Source organism: Hyperoodon ampullatus (genome assembly GCF_949752795.1).
Source record: "Hyperoodon ampullatus genome assembly, chromosome: 6".
Lineage (NCBI taxonomy): Eukaryota > Metazoa > Chordata > Mammalia > Artiodactyla > Ziphiidae > Hyperoodon > Hyperoodon ampullatus.
The window spans coordinates 22403332-22421374 of record NC_136919.1 but is presented as its reverse complement, the minus strand read 5'-3'; the positions used below and the strand labels follow the sequence as shown (position 1 = coordinate 22421374).

Genomic DNA, 18043 nt, shown 5'->3' with positions numbered 1-18043 from the left:
GGAGATGGGGCGGGGTGGGGTGGGAGCGACCCAGACCCGAGAAGTGGGAGGGCCGCGTGCTCGCGCATTTTGCGGCCTAGCGGCAGGGGGTGTCGCTTGCGCGCGCAGCGCAGGGTACTGCGCCGGCGCGTCTGGTCAGCGAGCACCGGGGAGGGGCGCAGCGGGGCGGGGCCCCCTCGTGCAGCGGTGCGGGGTCGTGCAGCGGTGCGGGGTCGTGCGGCGGCCGGGGCGGTTAGGGTGCGCGGGCCGAGAGGTTGGAGCCCCCGAGGCGTTAGCCGACTTCTGTCAGCTCTGGGCGTGCAGCCGTCGTTTCTTGGCGCGGCCCGTGTGATGGTGCCGGGAGGAAGGAAGCGCCGTGATAGCGCGTCGGTCGGAGCCCGGGTTCCAGGGTTGAGAAGTCCCGGGAACAGAGGATCTGGCGAGCTGGCCGCTGGCTGGACGAGCGGTCACAGTAGGAGGCGGTGGCCCAGCGAGGAGCCGCGGGAGTAGCCCCGCAGGGCGGAGCCTTCCTTGCAGGTACTGGCTGCCGCAGCCGTTGGTTCCCGCACGAGGGCGGGACGGGCCGAGCCTTGGGCCTTTGGGAGCCTGCGGGCCGCGCTAGAGATAAGGTTGCTTGGTGTTCAGCGGGGCGCGGCCGGGCCGACCGGCGCTCTTTGTTCCCGAGGCAGCGGCGAGGAGGTGCGGGCACAGCCCTCGGGAGCGCCGGCCCGCCGCGTCTGGCAGATGGCCTCGCTCTTTCGCTCCCTCCCTTTTTGCTCAGGCGCAGGTGAAATGATGTCACTCAGGAGAACGCAGAACCCGGTCCGAAGGGTCCTGTCTCCGTCCTTGTGACGCCGCGGGTTTCTGAACAGGCTGCGTTTTGTTCTCAGGGGATGGGAATTCTTCCTTTCAGGGCTGAAGAATGAAAGAGATTGGTTTTGAGCCGAGAGTTTTTCAAAGTATTGAGGGCCAAAGAGAAGAAAGTTTTCGTTTACGTGTGTAGGACTTGTAAGACCTTTTTTTTTCTTATGCTGCAAAAATGATGTATACTATTAACATTAAAAGTTGGGTATGTTAGTTCTTGCACCGTAAATAGAAACGAATACTGTAATATTGAATTACCTTTTTTCTTACGAGGCGCACTTAATATACGAAAATTTAAGTGTATGCAAATCATTCACAGTCGTTTATTACCTTAGAATTGCAGGCCTTTTTGGATACTATTTGGCCTCGATTGCAGATATTGTTGTTAACACAATTACCGCAAAAGTCCTTTAAGTAGGTACCAGCCCTGGTAACTAGTCTTAAATTTTTTTAAAAAAATCCATTCTCTCAGTTTTTAAGAAATCAAAACGTAATGAGGATCTAGGGACAGTTGGGATCAAAGTAAAATTGTTTCTGTCTTCCATTAGGAAGAAATTGGGCTTGTATAGAAGTAACAATACAAGACCAAATATAGGGGTCAGATCAGTTGCATTGCAGCTGGCATGTATTCAATACTTGCAGTACAAAGCGAAAGAGAGGCATGGACATATATACACTACCAAACGTAAGGTAGATAGATAGTGGGAAGCAGCCGCAGAGCACAGGGAGATCAGCTTGGTGCTTTGTGACCGCCTGGAGGGGTGGGATGGGGAGGGTGGGAGGGAGGGAGATGCATGAGGGAAGGGATGTGGGAACAGATGTATATGTATGACTGATTCACTTTGTTATAAAGCAGAAACTAATAAAAAAAATTTAAAAAAATACTTGCAGTAAATAGATGAAAATTACTAACTGGATTTTTAAGTAGGAATTGTATCATTTAATGTGCTCCAGCTCTTGCTGGCTCATAAATGTTTTGGCATAGTATATTTCACTTTTGAAAACCTATTAAACCTTAAATCTATTCATTATAGGGGTTAAATTTTAAGTTGATATTTGTAATTTTCTTTAAGGCTTGTTTCTAAAAGACTTGGTAGCCTTGAGAGGCTATAGTTGAATAAATTTTGCCACAAATTAGCCATGTGCTCCTCAAGTCCTCATCTGTAAAATATGAGAGTTGGATTTAAATGTTCTCTGTGGTCCCTCCACTTCTGATATCTTCTGTGACTCTGGAAGGTAGTGTGTTTCTGTACTTGTTGAGTTTTACCTACCCATCCAATTTTTATAGCTAAACTTAAGTTGGAAGTTATTAATCTGAGTAAATATTGAGAATTTTCTGTACTAGAGCAACCTGATTTTTGAGCAAGGGTGGAGAGAGGATGGTACAGTTAGACATAATTGAATATGTTAGCATCATAATGTGGAGTGTAGACCTGTTGTGTCTCTGCAGTTGCTTTAGATGAGGCTTTTAGTTACATTGCTAGGCTGTTTATTTTATTTTATTTATTTTTGGCTGTGTTGGGTCATCGTTACTGCGTGCGGCTTTCTCTAGTTGTGGCGAGCAGGGGCTACTCTTCTTTGCGGTCCACATACAGGCTTCTCATTACCGTGGCTTCTCTTGTTGCAGAGCACGGGCTCTAGGCGCGCGGGCTTCAGTAGTTGTGGCATGCGGGCTCAATAGTTGTGGCTCGCGGGCTCTAGAGTGCAGGCTCAGTAGTTGTGGCGCACGGGCTTAGTTGCTCCGCGGCATGGGGATCTTCCCGGACCAGGGCTCAAACCTGTGCCCCCTGCATTGGCAGGCGGATTCTTAACCACTACGTCATCAGGGAAGCCCCGGTAGGGTAGTTCTTGATTAGTCCTCTGATTGTTGTGTAGTGTCTGGGTCTAGTCACTAGTTTTCTGGTTGTTTTCCTGCTAACCACATATATCAGGCATCTGTTTTCATGTCGGTTCATTTTTGGTTAAATCACAGTTTGCTTCATGTTTTCTCTCGACAGAGTGTATGGATTGTAAACACATATTTGAACTCTATAGTTGTAGTCTAGTTAATTTGTTCAGCAAATGTTAGATTCGTAACATCACGTTGTCTATCTGTAGATCAAGCAAATGCTTGAACTCTATAATGAATTAACGAGTGAGATTTGAGCAAGTAGACAAAGAGGGGCCATGTACACAGTCTTATTTTCCCCCCAGCTCTTCTGTCATTTCATGTTCCTTTTTAAAAGATCTGAACACCTTTTCTTCTCCCCTCTATGTTAGGGGACCCTGTTGTCCTCATTTATTCCTGTTGAATTTGTCCCTCCCTAGACTAAATCTCTTTGAGGGCAAGAAATATTTCTTTTTGTTTTCACAGCATCTAGCACATGGTAAAAATGCAGTAAGTATTTGAATTAATTGTGACTTTTATTCGGTAAGACTTACAAAGCACTCAGTCACACTTCATCTTTTCACATGTGTGTATGTGTGTGTATATATGTATAAATGTTTTATTGATTTGGACTGGTCATGGTCTAGATATTTTCCAAATCCATGTAATTCTTAAGAGATAAATCTTGAAAAGATGGTTTAGAGCAATCTACTTTGAGGTTACCAGCGTAAGTAAAATGATTTTAGACATACTTCCTTGAGGGAAAAATAATCCTTGTGCGTGCAAATCTGGATTGTAGAAGTGAAGGAACGAAAAATTTATTAAAAGAATGTGTAAATCTTAACTTTTCCTAACCTTTATGTTCCCCTGCTCAGTATATGTAATGGTTAGAGGCTTCCTTAGTTGCACGTGCCTCCCTTCCCCCCTTTCCCGTTAATTTGTTGGACTGTGGGGTGAGAAAGGAAGGTGGAGCCTTTCAGCTATTTTCACCATCCCTGGTTCTGCTCTGTTCCCAGAAAGACATGGGCCCAGTTTGTTGTTTGCCTTAACTCAAGAATGGGAATAATAGTTTATTTTAAAAAAAAGAGTGTCCCATTGCTGGACAGTAATGATCCTTCCCCCCCGCCCCCGTAAGTAGTACCAGTTCTTGAATGGTTTAATGACTGCATAATAGTCCGCCAAGCACACATACCATAATCTCATTTAACAAATACTTATTTGTTAAACATTTAGGTTACTTCTAGTTCCCTTTTAAATTTTTGCTGTAATGTGATGAACATATTTGTGCTTATGGCTTTTCTCATATTTTGGAATATAATCTCAGAATTTGTCAGATGAAAGATCAGTGATTCGAACTGTTAAGTTGTTAATGAAATCTCCTTGATTACTTTCCAGGAGATTAATATTTGCCATCATGGAAGCAGTGAGAATATTTGGATTTTTAGATAATTTGGATTCGAACTCTTCATTTTTTAGGTACCCAGACTTGGACCTAGAGGAGTAAGGCACTTGTTGGAGTCAACGTTGACCAAGCACCTAACTCATCATTTTTTGTTTTGTTTTTTCCCTTTGTCTGTTAGCCTATGATTTGAGTGCCTTTGAGCAGATGGTATGCAGCTTTTGTAAAAGTGAACAATTTTTTTTCTGGAGAGTAATGTGGCCATTTTGGAGAAGGCCATTTGGCCTTTTGAGCAATTTATTTTGTGGAAAGTACATTATTTAATACTGGCCTAGAGATCATACACCTGTATATCCTCTACTTCACTTATATGAGAAAAATGTAAATGAAGGAAGCTGTCATCAGAAGTGATTTTGGAGGAAGCAAGTTCTGGGACAATATGTGGACCTAAGTCCAATGTTATTTTTAACACAATAACTACAACAATTTGCCACAGTAACAATAATACTACACTGTAACACAAAGGTTAAATTGTTGGTTATATTATGGTTACCAAGACAGGGAAAGACCACATTAAACAGAAGATGTCCTTAAAATAGTAATGTGTTATTGCTTAAAAGGTTAAACTGTTTTCTATAATTCTAGTCTTGTGAAACAGAAAACAGTTATGCTGGGTAATGAGTCATATAGTTATATGTAAATAAACATTAGAAATGAGAAGTGTAGTGAGTTGCAGATTCAGTCCCATCTCAGGAATGTTTTTATGGCAGGACTTTTTAAATATAGGTGCATTCTGAGAGAAGGCTGAAGTTACCATGTCTTTGTAATGCTCAGCATTTGGTAGGTTAGGGAAAAATAGAACTACTGATTTTCAGATGTAGTATAACCTCAGTAATCTTAACTGAGGGAGAGTTAGGGAAGTAGTGGAAGTCAGAAACAAGTTACAAGGAAACAAACTTATTTTTAAATGCTTAAAATAGCTTTAAATAGGCATTGTGGAATAGTTGTTCCTTACTAATCCAACTAGATAGATTATAAAGAAGAATGTTACTTTTAAAATTCTTCAGTTAGAAGGTGGTTTAGTGGGTTGAGTCTGAACCTTAGAGCCAGATAGACTTGGCTTCAAATTATGGCTCTGGTGTTCATGAGATGTTTCGCTTTAAGCAAGTTGGTTAACCCTAACTTACAGTATGTAAAGATCAGAAAGCCCAGTTTGGTTCCTGGCATGAAGTTTACTATTACCAGATTGAGGTTTTAAAAACTGCTGTATTGCATAGATAAAAAGTCATCTTTCATAATTAAACTCATACAGCTAGAATTTAGGAGAAGAAACTCCTTGAGTGTGGCACAACAGTTTTTATTTTATTATGTACATGTATGTTATGTTAGTTTTCTATTGTGTGTAACAAATAACCACAAATTTGGTAGCTTAAAACACAAATCTATTATCTCACAGTTTCCATGGATCGAAGTCCTGGTATGGGTTAGCTGTAGAGTCTTCTGTTCAGGGTCTTATTTGGCTGGAGCTGTGATTTTTATTACGAGACTTGATGGCCTCTTCCAAGCTCACTGTTGTTGCTGTAATGTGGTTCTTGTGATTATAGGGCTGAGGTTCCCCCATTTTCTTGCTAGCTGTCAACTGGTGACCATTCTCAGTTCCTAGGTGCCCTCAGGTCTCTACCACATGGCCCCCTTCATATGACTTCTCAGAACATAGCAGCTTAGTCTATAGGGTTGGCAGGAGAATCTCTTTAGGAAGGGCTCAACTTCTCTTTTGAGAGCTTTCTCTCATTAAGTCAGGCCTACCCAAGGTGATCTCCCCTTTGATTAAGTTAAAATTCAGTGACTTGGAATCTTAATTATATTTGAAAATCCCTTCACCTCTGTGAAAGGGTTTGTGTAATTTAGGTCATATAATTCAACCTAATCATGGGAATGAAATTTACCATATTTACAGTCCTACCCACACACCAGGGAGGGATGGATTATACAGGAGATATACACCAGAGGTGGGAATCTTGGAGACCATCTTAGAATTCTCTCTTCCCTTCCCTCCCCCTACTCCCCCCTGCTTCCCCCTGCAAGGACCAGGGTTTGCCAATTTTTTACTTACATATTACTGAAATCTGTTTTCCCAGCCAGCTCTTGTACTAGCAGTTTGTGAGACTGCTTTAGGTATGATAGTTGAAGGTAGATAGCCTTGTTAAAACACTCTTCAAATGTACTTATTGTGCAAAGTGTAAGCTTAAGATTGCAGAAGGAACATGAAGCCTACATCAAGGAACAGAGACCATTTTGAGAGAGGAGAGAACTGCTTTAAAGTGGTAAAAGCACTCCTTACATTGAATGAGTCAGGAATGTGAAACTACTTCTTCCTTTGAAATATTTTCTCCTCTTGCCCTCAGATAAACCCAAGGCTCCTACCTTTATTTTGATTTTTGCCTGTATTATGGCATTTAAAACATTATCCTGGGGCTTCCCTAGTGGCGCAGTGGTTGAGAGTCCGCCTGCCGATGCAGGGGACACGGGTTCGTGCCCTGGTCCGGGAAGATCCCAGATGCCGTGGAGCGGCTGGGCCCGTGAGCCATGGCCGCTGAGCCTGTGCATCCGGAGCCTGCGCGTCCGGAGCCTGTGCTCCGCAACGGAAGAGGCCACGACAGTGAGAAGCCTGTGTACTGACAAAAAAAACCATTATCCTGTAGTTGGCTGCTTGCATCTTTTTTTTAAAAAACTAGAATAAGCTCCTTGAGGGTGGGATCCATGTTTTATTTTCTTTTCTAACATAACTCTTTGCTTGTAAGAGGCAGTGAGTAAATATTCCTTGATTCAGTCATTCATGCTTCATCACAGTGGTAAAGGGTGTTGGCACGTTCATGTTTATAGTACAGAGAAAAGCTTTAGTTCATGTCCAAAACATTTTGTGGAGCAGTACTAATGAATTCTAAAGTTACTGCCCTCAAGTTTTTTGCTTTCAATTCTAGGAAGGTCTTTGGAAGTAATTTTAGTGTTAGCAACAGGCCTGGTCATTTATCTGTTTACCAGGCTCATAGCAAACCAGAAATAAAAATTTATAAAGGGGCTAAAGAAGGTGGTTATAGCAGGATTATTCATGTAATTAGCATGCCACTTTATGATGTCTCTGCCTTCCTCTCTGGCTACTTCCTAACTGACCAGTTACACTGAACATTTTGTAGTTTCTTGACTACACTGTTACAAATTACCTCTCCAAAGCACCAGTATGGACCATTATCACAGAAAGATACTTCGTTTTTTTTTTGTTTTTTTTTTTGCAATACGTGGACCTCTCACTGTTGTGGCCTCTCCCGTTGAGGAGCCACAGGCTCCAGACGCTCAGGCTCAGCGGCCAGGGCTCACGGGCCCAGCCGCCCTGCGGCATGTGGGATCTTCCCGGACCGGGGCACGGTCCCGTGTCCCCTGCATTGGCAGGTGGACTCTCAACCACTGCGCCACCAGGGAAGCCCGAAAGATACTTTTTTATACAGTGATTTGCTTTTGTTTCTTTTTTATAGCATATACTTCTTGAAGGTAGGAAATCATGACTATCTTTTGTTTTTAGTGCCTGTCACAGAATAGACACTTAACATGTAAGGGAATGAGTGCAGCAATGAAACTAAAAACAAGACAGCCTTAAAGCACATGGTCTTTAGTGTAGGAGCAAGCGGGTACATAAACCTTAACCCCCAAAGGCAGTTCACGCCACAGCACAGTGGAACAGGTGATACTCATGATATCTGTGATCAAAAATGCTACAGATTGGGCTTCCCTGGTGGCGCAGTGGTTGAGAGTCCGCCTGTCGATGCAGGGGACACGGGTTCGTGCCCCGGTCCGGGAAGATCCCACATGCCGTGGAGCGGCTGGGCCCGTGAGCCATGGATGCTGAGCCTGCGCGTCCGGAGCCTGTGCTCCGCAACGGGAGAGGCCACAACAGCGAGAGGCCCACGTACCGCAAAAAAAAAAAAAGCTACAGATTAAGTATACTTACATATGAGTTTAAGGGGATTAACTCACAATCTAGTGAGCATTTAAAACATGCAGTCATTTACTTTGAGGCTTATGGTCTTGTCCTTTATTCATTAGGAAGGTTGCTAGGTTTGTGTTGAATAGAGCTGAGATCTCCACAATGAAAATCTTGTTTTCTATACTTGGGATCACTATAGAAATTTTGCCATAGATGTTCTGAAATCTCTCTTCCTTTGCATGATCATTTGGAATGTTAGCTTAAAAAGAGAATGAAAAATTAATCATCGCCAGGTAGACACTAATCTTTCTGTACTTAAGTGATTTTTACTTCAGGTTTTCTTGACATGAAGTCTTATCTGTCATTTAGGGTTTCAGAATTAATGCCAACAGAAAAGATATCAATAGATATTATATGGGAAACATAGGAAGGACTTTGCGTTCTTGAGCAGTGCTATTTTGCCTTTAAAGAAAGTTTTTATAAGAGAGATCCATTGCCAGAGGCAACCTTTGTCATCCTTATATTTGTTTTGATGTTTAAGATTAATTTTTTATTTCTTTTCAGCCTCTGCTAACAAAATCATCAGATACCTAGAAAATCCAGACTGTCCTTCATAGGCATGATTCTCCACATTGGTGCAGCTAGCCATGAACTATCCTTTTCTTCTCCCTCTTTTTCTCAGATATCTCCCGGGGCCAATTCAGCACCTCTACCTGGCCATCCTAACAAGGTGATTTGTGAAAGGGTGAGACTTCAGAGCCTGTTCCCTCTCCTCCCAAGTGATCAGAACACTACCGTTCAAGAGGATGCTCACTTCAAAGCTTTCTTCCAGGTTCTTATATATTTACCCTTTCCCTTCATAGGGCTGAAAGCCACAAGATACATTCTAGGTTGTTTCTAGGAAGGCTTGAGACAAAATTCTCAGAATCTTCTTACTTCTTATTTTCTGTTATATGTGGGAATAAGTATTCTTCTTAGAGGGCGTCTTTAACATAACTTTTTCAGCCAGCTTTTCTGAAGAATGTTTGTCTTGTCTTGAGCTGCTGTTACTATTTGACCACTTAATATTCTTGTTTTTTGATCTTTTGTTCTTAATCACTTGTCCTAATAGGTCTAGTTCTGTAGGAAGGTAGAAGATATTAATATGTGAAATTGTATAGGGAAGGAAAAATGGAAGCATGTAAGGTATTTTTTAAAGTCATCACTACTTATTTGCTTAACATCCAGAGTTTGATAGTAATACATATTTCAAAGAGAAAACATGGTTACTTGCCTTCTGTGACTTTTTATACCTGTGGGTAAAATGTGTTTAAAAATTTGGTTACATACTAAATGAAAACAAATTAAGGTATGAATGGATTTAAACTGTCATTAGGTTATTAACAAGAATACTAGGATGTGCTCACATAAATCATTGGCTACTACATTTACAATCCATTATTCCTAGAGAAGCAAGTTTTAGTAATGGAATTCGTTATTACCACAAAGGAAACTAAGTTACAGAATTGCTTTTGTATACTAGGGTTGTGGGCCAAGTCATGTAATTGTACATGTGTATATAGACCTGACGTAGTGAGAGTTGCTAATCAAAGCTAGGACTTTTGGATAGAGCTAGCTCATTTTCTGTTTGTGTGGGAGTGACAGGTTGGGACTTGGGACTAGTTCTGAAAGAGAAATGCTTGTGACACATTAAATTGGAGGTGTAGGATTTCTGAGGGTAGGTGTTTAGGTGATCTAGGGCCCTTTAATCTGCTTTCTTTGTTAATATTTGTGCCAGGTTCTCTGCTTTGTGTGTATTGTCTCCTTTTGTTTTTAACCGTCATAATAAATCAGTCCTGGATGCTTTTCTAGATGAAGAAATAGGCTCAGAGAATCTCGCTGAGATGCCCAATTACATATCTAGTTATTGGCAGAGCAGAAATTCAAATCCAACTTTTGCTGTTTCTTGTCTACTATATCATACCAGCTTTGGATGTTAACAGATAATTCTGTAAACACAGTTCAGTGTATGTTAAGAGACATCATCTGTATTGAATTGAATGGCATATTGACTGCCATTTTGGATACAGCATTAGCTTGCAAGAGCTTGATCTTTAACAATAGACCAATATAGCTAAGGAAGAAATTGACTTTGTACCGTTGCGACTGCCACTAATAAACAGTTATTTGACACTTTCTGTGTTTTCCATACCTCCTTTGAGTCTTTAAGCATTAACTCAGTATTAACTTTAAACTCAAAGAGTAGCTGCCAAATGCAATAGATTAAACCCATGTTTTGGGACTTCCCTGGTGGCACAGTGGTTAAGAGTCTGCCTGCCAGGGCTTCCCTGGTGGCGCAGTGGTTGAGAGTCCGCCTGCCGATGCAGGGGACACGGGTTCGTGCCCTGGTCTGGGAGGATCCCGCGTGCCGCGGAGCAGCTGGGCCCGTGAGCCATGGCCGCTGGGCCTGCGCGTCCAGAGCCTGCGCTCTGCAATGGGAGAGGCCGCAGCAGTAAGGGGCCCACGTACCGCAAAAAAAAAAAAAAAGAATCTGCCTGCCAGTGCAGAGGACACGGGTTCAAGCCCTGATCCATTCCTACATGCCACAGAGCAACTAAGCCTGTGCGCCACGACTACTGAAGCCCGCGGGCCTAGAGGCCCTGCTCTGCAACAAGAGAAGCCACCACAATGAGAAGCCCGCGCGCCGCAACAAAGAGTAGCCCCCTCTTGCCGCAACTAGAGAAAGCCTGCGTGCAGCAATGAAGACCCAAGCAACCATAAATATATAAATTAATTAGTTTTCAAAAAAAGAATTAAACCCATATTTTGAAAATAAAACCAAAAAGTTAGACCCAGTTCCATTTGGATGTTGCAGAAAGGTGAAAGGTATTACTGTAAAGTTTTTATTTATAGTCCTAATTTAACTTAAATCTTACTTTTCTCTAACTTTAGAATAAGGCCCTCAATGTACTTTGCTCCCAAGAGAGACTGGAGATTTTCTTTGCCCACTTATTACCCTACCACTGTTCCACATTGAAGCAAAGTAAATCCTTCTCACATCCCCTTCGAGATGTTGTCAGATACCTTCAACCAATTCTGATACCATGATTGCGTGTGATTTCTTAGTTCCAGGTATGGTTCTCATCCTTATAAAACTTAGTTGCCATGTAAAAACAAGAACCTATGCAGCCACGTCGTATCCTCAGAAAGTTGTTCCCTTAATGCATTGTTTTCTCTTGGCTTTCCTCCAAGTTGCTTTCCTCCCAACTCTTTCTGCTTTTCCTTCCCCCTTGACTCCATCCACTCTAAACAGACTCACCTACCTCTTCCATTTTTTTCTTAAAGCACGCTCTCCCCTTCCATATTGTAGCTAAAACTAGTCTCTTTTATGAGGATATCATTTTCCCTGTACCCTTCTCTAAGGGTAAAGAAATTACTGCTTTTTCCTGCTCCAAGCATGGGATTGGGTATGTGGCTAGTAGGTAGGATGGTCATAGAGGTGAAGGAAAGTGTTGATACTCTCCTGGATCCTTGTTTTTAATCACTAGTCTTCTTTGAACAAAAAGCTCATCCTGTTGTTTTTTGTTTTTGTTTTCGTTTTTGTTTTTTTTTGCGGTATGCGGGCCTCTCACCGTCACGGCCCCTCCCGCCATGGAGTACAGGCTCCGGACGCGTAGGCTTAGCGGCCACGGCCCACAGGCCCAGCCGCTCTGCGACATGCGGGATCCTCCCGGACCGGGACACGAACCCGCGTCCCCTGCATCAGCAGGCGGACTCCCAACCACTGCGCCACCAGGGAAGCCCCGCATCCTGTTTTTGATTTTTTGTCATTCATCTCCACTACTTACCAAGTTTGTGTCACTGTCCTTGTTTATTTAAGACTTTTGCACTTTGCTGCTTTTTACTTGCTTGTTTTTCTAGTCAAAATCTTTCCAATTTTGCATGTTTTTTAATTTTAAAAATTATGAAATATTTCATATATGCAAGTTATAAAATATAAAGAAGACATATGTATAAGTTTTAAAAACCCACCATCTAGCTTAAGAAATCAACTATTGCCAATGTTTTTGAAGCTTCCATATTATATTCAGGTGCTGTCCCAAACCTGTGCCTTGGGTAAACCTCTGTTGAATTTTGTGTTCGGTATCTCTTTGCTTTTCTGTGTGGTTTTTACTACATATAGTATACCTCAATACTATACTATTTAGTTTCTGAACTTAATGTAAATGGTATCATACTTGGTGTATTTGAGATTTATCCATATTGATGCATGTGGCTGTGTCCTGTAGATTCATTTTCCTGCTTTTAGCATTGCATTTATATGAATGTACTGTACTATAGTTTATCCCTTCTCTTTTTGATGGACATTTGGGTAGTCTCCAGTTTTCTATTATTATTATTAGAAACAGTGCTGCCATGAGTATTCTTGTATGTTTCCTGGTGTACATTTAGTTGGTACTTTAATGTTCCTTTAAAAATGATGGCTTTGGGCTTCCCTGGTGGTGCAGTGGTTGAGAGTCCACCTGCCGATGCAGGGGACGCGGGTTCATGCCCTGGTCTGGGAAGATCCCACATGCTGCAGGGCAGCTGGGCCCGTGAGCCATGGCCGCTGAGCCTGCGCGTCCGGATCCAGCCTGTGCTTCACCACCGGAGAGGCCACAACAGTGAGAGGCCCACATACCGCAAAAAAAAAAAAAAAAAAAAAAAAAAAAGATGGCTTTGTGTATTTCTTGCTCTTTTTTTTTTCCCTACAAGAGAGGTTTAAGTAGATGCACATTTGCGTCTCTATAAAAATAAGCCTATATTTAAAATTAGAATCAAAGTGCCTCCTGTAATTTTTTTAAATTAAAATTAAGGTATAATTAACATACAGTAAAATTCACCTTTTTCCGTGTACGGGTCTGTGAGTTTTGACAAACACATACAGCTGTGGGACCATTACAATCAAGATATATGATAGTTTCAGCACCCCCCAGAATTCCCTCATGTCTGTTTGCTGTCAGACCCCTATAATTTTAAAATTAGCAGTTTCGTGCTACCAACCAATTCAGTGATTGTGATTGAAGATTGTATGCTTTCATTAAGAAGTCATGTACATTGTGGGGAACTTGAATTTCAGGTGTGGCACAACCCTTGATTTCAGGTGTGTGTGTGTTTAACATACATATACATTCTTTTTTAAAAAATATTTTCCATTATGGTTTATCATAGGATATTGAATGTAGTTTTCTGTGCTATATGGTAGGACCTTGTTGTTTATCCATTCTATATAGAAAAGCTAACCCCAACCTCCCACTCCACCCTTCTCCCAGTCCTCTCCCCCTTGGCAACCACAAGTCTGTTCTCTGTGTCTGTGAGTCTGTTTCTGTTTTGTAGATAGGTTCATTGGTACCATACTTTAGTGATACCATATGGTATTTGTCTTTCTCTTTCTGACTTCACTTAGCATGATAATCTCTAGTTCCATCCATATTGCTGCAGATGGCATTATTTCGTTCTTTTTTATGGCTGGGTAGTATTCCATTTGTGTGTGTGTATACACACACACACACACACACTCCTCACATATTCGTTATCCATTCTTCTATTGATGGACATTTAGGTTGTTTCCATGTCTTGGCTATTGTGTACGGTGCTGCTGTGAATGTAAGGGTGCATGTACCTTTTTTTTTTTTGCGGTATGCGGGCCTCTCACTGTTGTGGCCTCTCCCGTTGCGGAGCACAGGGTCTGGACGCGCAGGCTCATCAGCCATGGCTCACGGGCCCAGCCGCTCCGCGGCATGTGGGATCTTCCCGGACCAGGGCATGAACCCGTGTCCCCTGCATCGGCAGGCAGACTCTCAACCACTGCACCATCAGGGAAGCCTGCATGTATCTTTTTGAATTAGAGTTTTGTCTGTATATATGCTCAGGAGTGGGATTGCTGGATTGTATGGTAATTCTGTTTTTAGTTTTCTGAGGAACCTCCATACTGTTTTCCATAGTGGCTGTACCAACTTACATTCCCACCAACAGTGTAGGAGGGTTCCCTTTTCTCTTCAGGGCTGTGTGTGTATGTGTGTGTGCATGCACTCGTGTCTTAATACAGCTATTTGATAACTTTATTTTGTAAATTTACTAAAGTTAGGTGATTGAAATTTGTTGATTTATACATATAAAGAAATAGATTTCTGAAAGACTACTGTAAAAATGTCTCTTCAGCAAGTTTATAGACTTAATAAAAATTTTGGCCAAAAATATAAGAAATATTTTATTTTAGAGCTTTATGGAGTTATCCTTTCCCCCCCATTAATTAATTAATTAATTTACTTTTGGCTGCGTTGGGTCTTCATTGCTGTGCGCACGCAGGCTTTCTCTAGTCGTGGTGAGCGGGGGCTACTCTTTGTTCTGGTGTGCGGGCTTCTCACTGTGGTGGCTTCTCTTGTTGTGGAGCACGGGCTCAGTAGTTGTGGCTCACAGGCTCTAGAGCACAGGCTCAGTAGTTGTGGCACACGGGCTTAGTTGCTCCATGGCAAGTAGGATCTTCCTGGACCAGGGCTCAAACCCGTGTCCCCTGCATTGGCAGGCAGATTCCTAACCACTGCGCCACCAGAGAAGTTCTAGAGTTATCCTTAAATTCATAAGATCATCAAAGGAAAGACAGGAACAAAAACTTCTCCAAAAATTGTCATAAAGGGAAATACACCATAATGATACTAAATCATATTGTAAAGAAATAGGTTCAAGTCAGTGAGTTCCATGTTGTTAAAATACAGTGGATGTTTTGCAGCCCTCATTCTGCATGACCTCTTAGTTGAACCCTTGAAACTCCATTACACTGGTTTTCACCATCACACTCCACTCTCCTCTCATCAGGTATTCAACATAAAATGTTGGAGCTTCTCAGGGTTCAGTATTGGGCCTCCTTTTCATTGTATAAACTATTTTGAGCAATTTTTGTCAATGCCTGTAACTTCGTTGACGTACCAACTACCTGTAGTATACCAAAAAGTCCTGAATTAACATGTCTAGTCTGAGCTTCAGTTGTCTGCAGAACGACTCCATGTGGAGGGATCCCTTGATTTCAGGTTGTTCTTAACAGCTTTTCTGTTTTTGTTGGTTTCATGTTTATGCTTCAGATTATTTCATTGATCCTTGTTTATAGCTTCTGTGGAACTAAATATAGCATTTGAAAACAGTACAATTATAGCATCAAGGTAAATCAGTTTTTGTGAATCAGTGATGTTCTAAGAAAAATCTAGGACTTAAGGTTGTTAATACATTATTCAGAAATTAGCCAAACAGGCCTCCCTGAACTCAGGAAGCCACTGCTGGGTTAGCAGTTATGGCCAATGAATATAGAAACATAGTATTTTCCCACGGTATTTTATCCTCTTCATTATGATGGAATTGCAATACGTTATACCACTACATTCCCTGTGCAAGCACTCACTGCACATAAAATTGATCTGTTCTTTGGCCTTTTATGAAAAAACACAAACTTGGACCATGTCAAAAAGCAAAGTTCTGATTTTTTTTTTTTAATGCATGCTCTGGTAACTTTTGAAAACAGAATATTTGAAGTCTCTTTTCCCTTTCGTACCTACAAGTAAAGTAACATTCCAGGAGGATGTACTGTTTGAGTGGTTATGAGGTTGGATTTTGTTCTGAAATCTTTTGAGCTGAGGAATCAAAGCTGTACATTAGAAAATTAAAGTCCTTTGTGAAGTATATGAAACAGGATTATATATATGTTGTGTAGTTCAAAGGCAGTATATTCACTGAATTGTCTTTTGTACATCTTCACTAATAGAAACATATTTTACATAAATTTGAATATAGTTTAAACAAAGATTTTCGTTTGTGGAAAATTAAATGAAAGAATGTGTAGAGATCATTTTGTAAATTATATTGTGTGATTCAAATGTCAAGTTATTAATTACTTGCTTACTATTTACAAAAAGGGATCTGTCTTGGTGGTTATTCTTTATTAGCAAGTTGCTTTATGTAGAGTGTTTCAGTTTTCTAAGTGCTTTCATGTCTCTTATTTTAAATGAATGGAATTCAGTAAGTATTTCCTCTCCCGGGCCATTTAAATTTAATGGCTGTGGAATGAGAAACTTAATCTTTTGTCAGATAGAATAAGGCAAATAGAGTCTGGAAGTTTAAAAGAGGATTGGGAACTCATAAATCATGCTATGCTTATTTATTTGTAAATCTGAGATGAATGGTAGTCCTGAACAATGTGGGGAGAGCGGACCAGGTTATTGGAGATTTTACCTCCCCGACTCTAGTTGCCCCCTTGCTCCTTTGAGAAGTCCTTGGGGCTCACTAGTGTTTGCTGAAATCAGAGGCACTTTTCAATCACCATTTTTAATCTAGAACTTGGAACCTGTTTATGCTTTGGGGAAAGTTTGCATTATCTTCAAGACTTCCTGATTGACATATATATATATAAATAAATATTATTTATATTTTATGTGTGTGTGTTTATACATATGCGTGTGTGTTTGTATTTTTTTTCTCCCATGGTAATTTAGCATTTAATCATTTCTGATTTGCTTTTTTCGAAACTGTGGAATACTTTCTTATGTGTTGTTTTCACTTCTAATAATGATGTTTTGGTTATAAAGATTTGGTGTTACAGAAGTGTAATCCTGTACTGATTTTATCAGATGTTGAATACTGAGTATAAAAGCTAGCTGGCTAATTTTCTTCTGTCCTTCCTCCCTTCCTTCTTCCCTCTCTTGCTCCCTTGATCCCTGAATCTGCATCCGTATTCTGTACTGTAATATCTCTACAGTATTCTGTACCAGTAGAGACAGTACTAGTACATGACTTCACTCAACATCTTACAGGTTTAAGTTGTCAACATCTGGGACTTTCTAAAATCAGCCTACTGGCACAGAGTCAGCAGGGACAGGAGGGAACTGCTCACCCCTGAGATTTCAAAACGTAGATTTTTCTGTAATGGTGAATTTATCCTTAGGGACTTTTCTTAAGAGAGTCCCTTATCTCTTAGTTCAGTGGTTCTCAGAGTGTAGTCCCAGACGAGCAATACCAAGCATCATATGGGATCATGTTAGAAATGCAAAATTCTTGGATCCCAATCCAAACTGTCTGAATCAGAGACTGGGGAGTGGACCCAACAATCTGGTGTTTCTGATGCATGCAAAAGTTTGAGAACCACTGGCCTAGGTAATGGGAGTATCCCTCCAGATTCTGCTTTGCATTTACTTCTGTCAAGAGTCGTTGTGGTAGCATAATTCTAGTTCAGTTTTTGTATTAATTTCTAAGTTTAGAGGTTCACAGACAGCATGGGTAGTGAAAAATTTGAACCCCAGCCTTGGTGTGAGGAGCTAACTTGTGGTTTGAGTTCTCAGGGATGTGATCCCTCCTCCAGTTCTCAGTATATACAGAGTAGACACTCTGTGCCAATGGCTGACTTCTTCTAGTCTTCCCTTTTATTGAAAGCATAGTACTTTGGAAATTTTGGGCTTATGCAGGGGTCTCAGTGATAAGACCTTATCTTCTGTCCCTCCTGCGAATATCAAAAAACAAACCTGGTTTTCAGTTTCCCTCGTTGTTTCTGGTCCTTGGAAATTTCTCTTTTTCTCTGAATCCAGCAATACCTTAAAAAAATTTTTTTTTTTGGTATTTAAACCATTATTTCTAGATGTTTATGTTAGGGTTTTCACTTTCAGTCCATGATTTTGTCACAGAAGTCGTTATAGTTACTTTATATCAAAGTTTACAATACTTATTTCTGTTCTGTAACTACAACAGTGATCTTTCGTGCCTTGTCCTATGTTGATTATAATAATTGAAAACCAGTAAACATTCTTCATAGTATTAGGAATACTTGTATAGTCATTGCAGAACCAAGTAGCATGTTTGGCCCAGGGAGGAGGAGTTGTAATCTTTTGACTACCTATCCTACTCAGAGGATGCTTTAAGTGAAAGAATGATACGGATTTGTTTTCATCTTTGTCCTCCG

At 41.1% G+C, this 18043-nt stretch overlaps 1 protein-coding gene across 2 annotated transcripts in view; it reads left to right on the top strand.

Moving 5' to 3' along the window:
• The window catches only part of RNF38 (ring finger protein 38), a gene marked incomplete at its 5' end in the record, with an annotated part of 129266 nt that overhangs the window by 73170 nt on the left and 38053 nt on the right, over positions 1–18043 (top strand). The window contains one exon of one of the 2 annotated variants that reach the window (XM_079705643.1): positions 8771–8920. The exons of the other annotated variant lie outside the window; for it this stretch is intronic. Coding sequence (XP_079561769.1) covers positions 8771–8920 — 150 coding nt within the window. The remainder of the gene's footprint in view (positions 1–8770; positions 8921–18043) is intronic. 2 annotated transcript variants of the gene reach the window in all.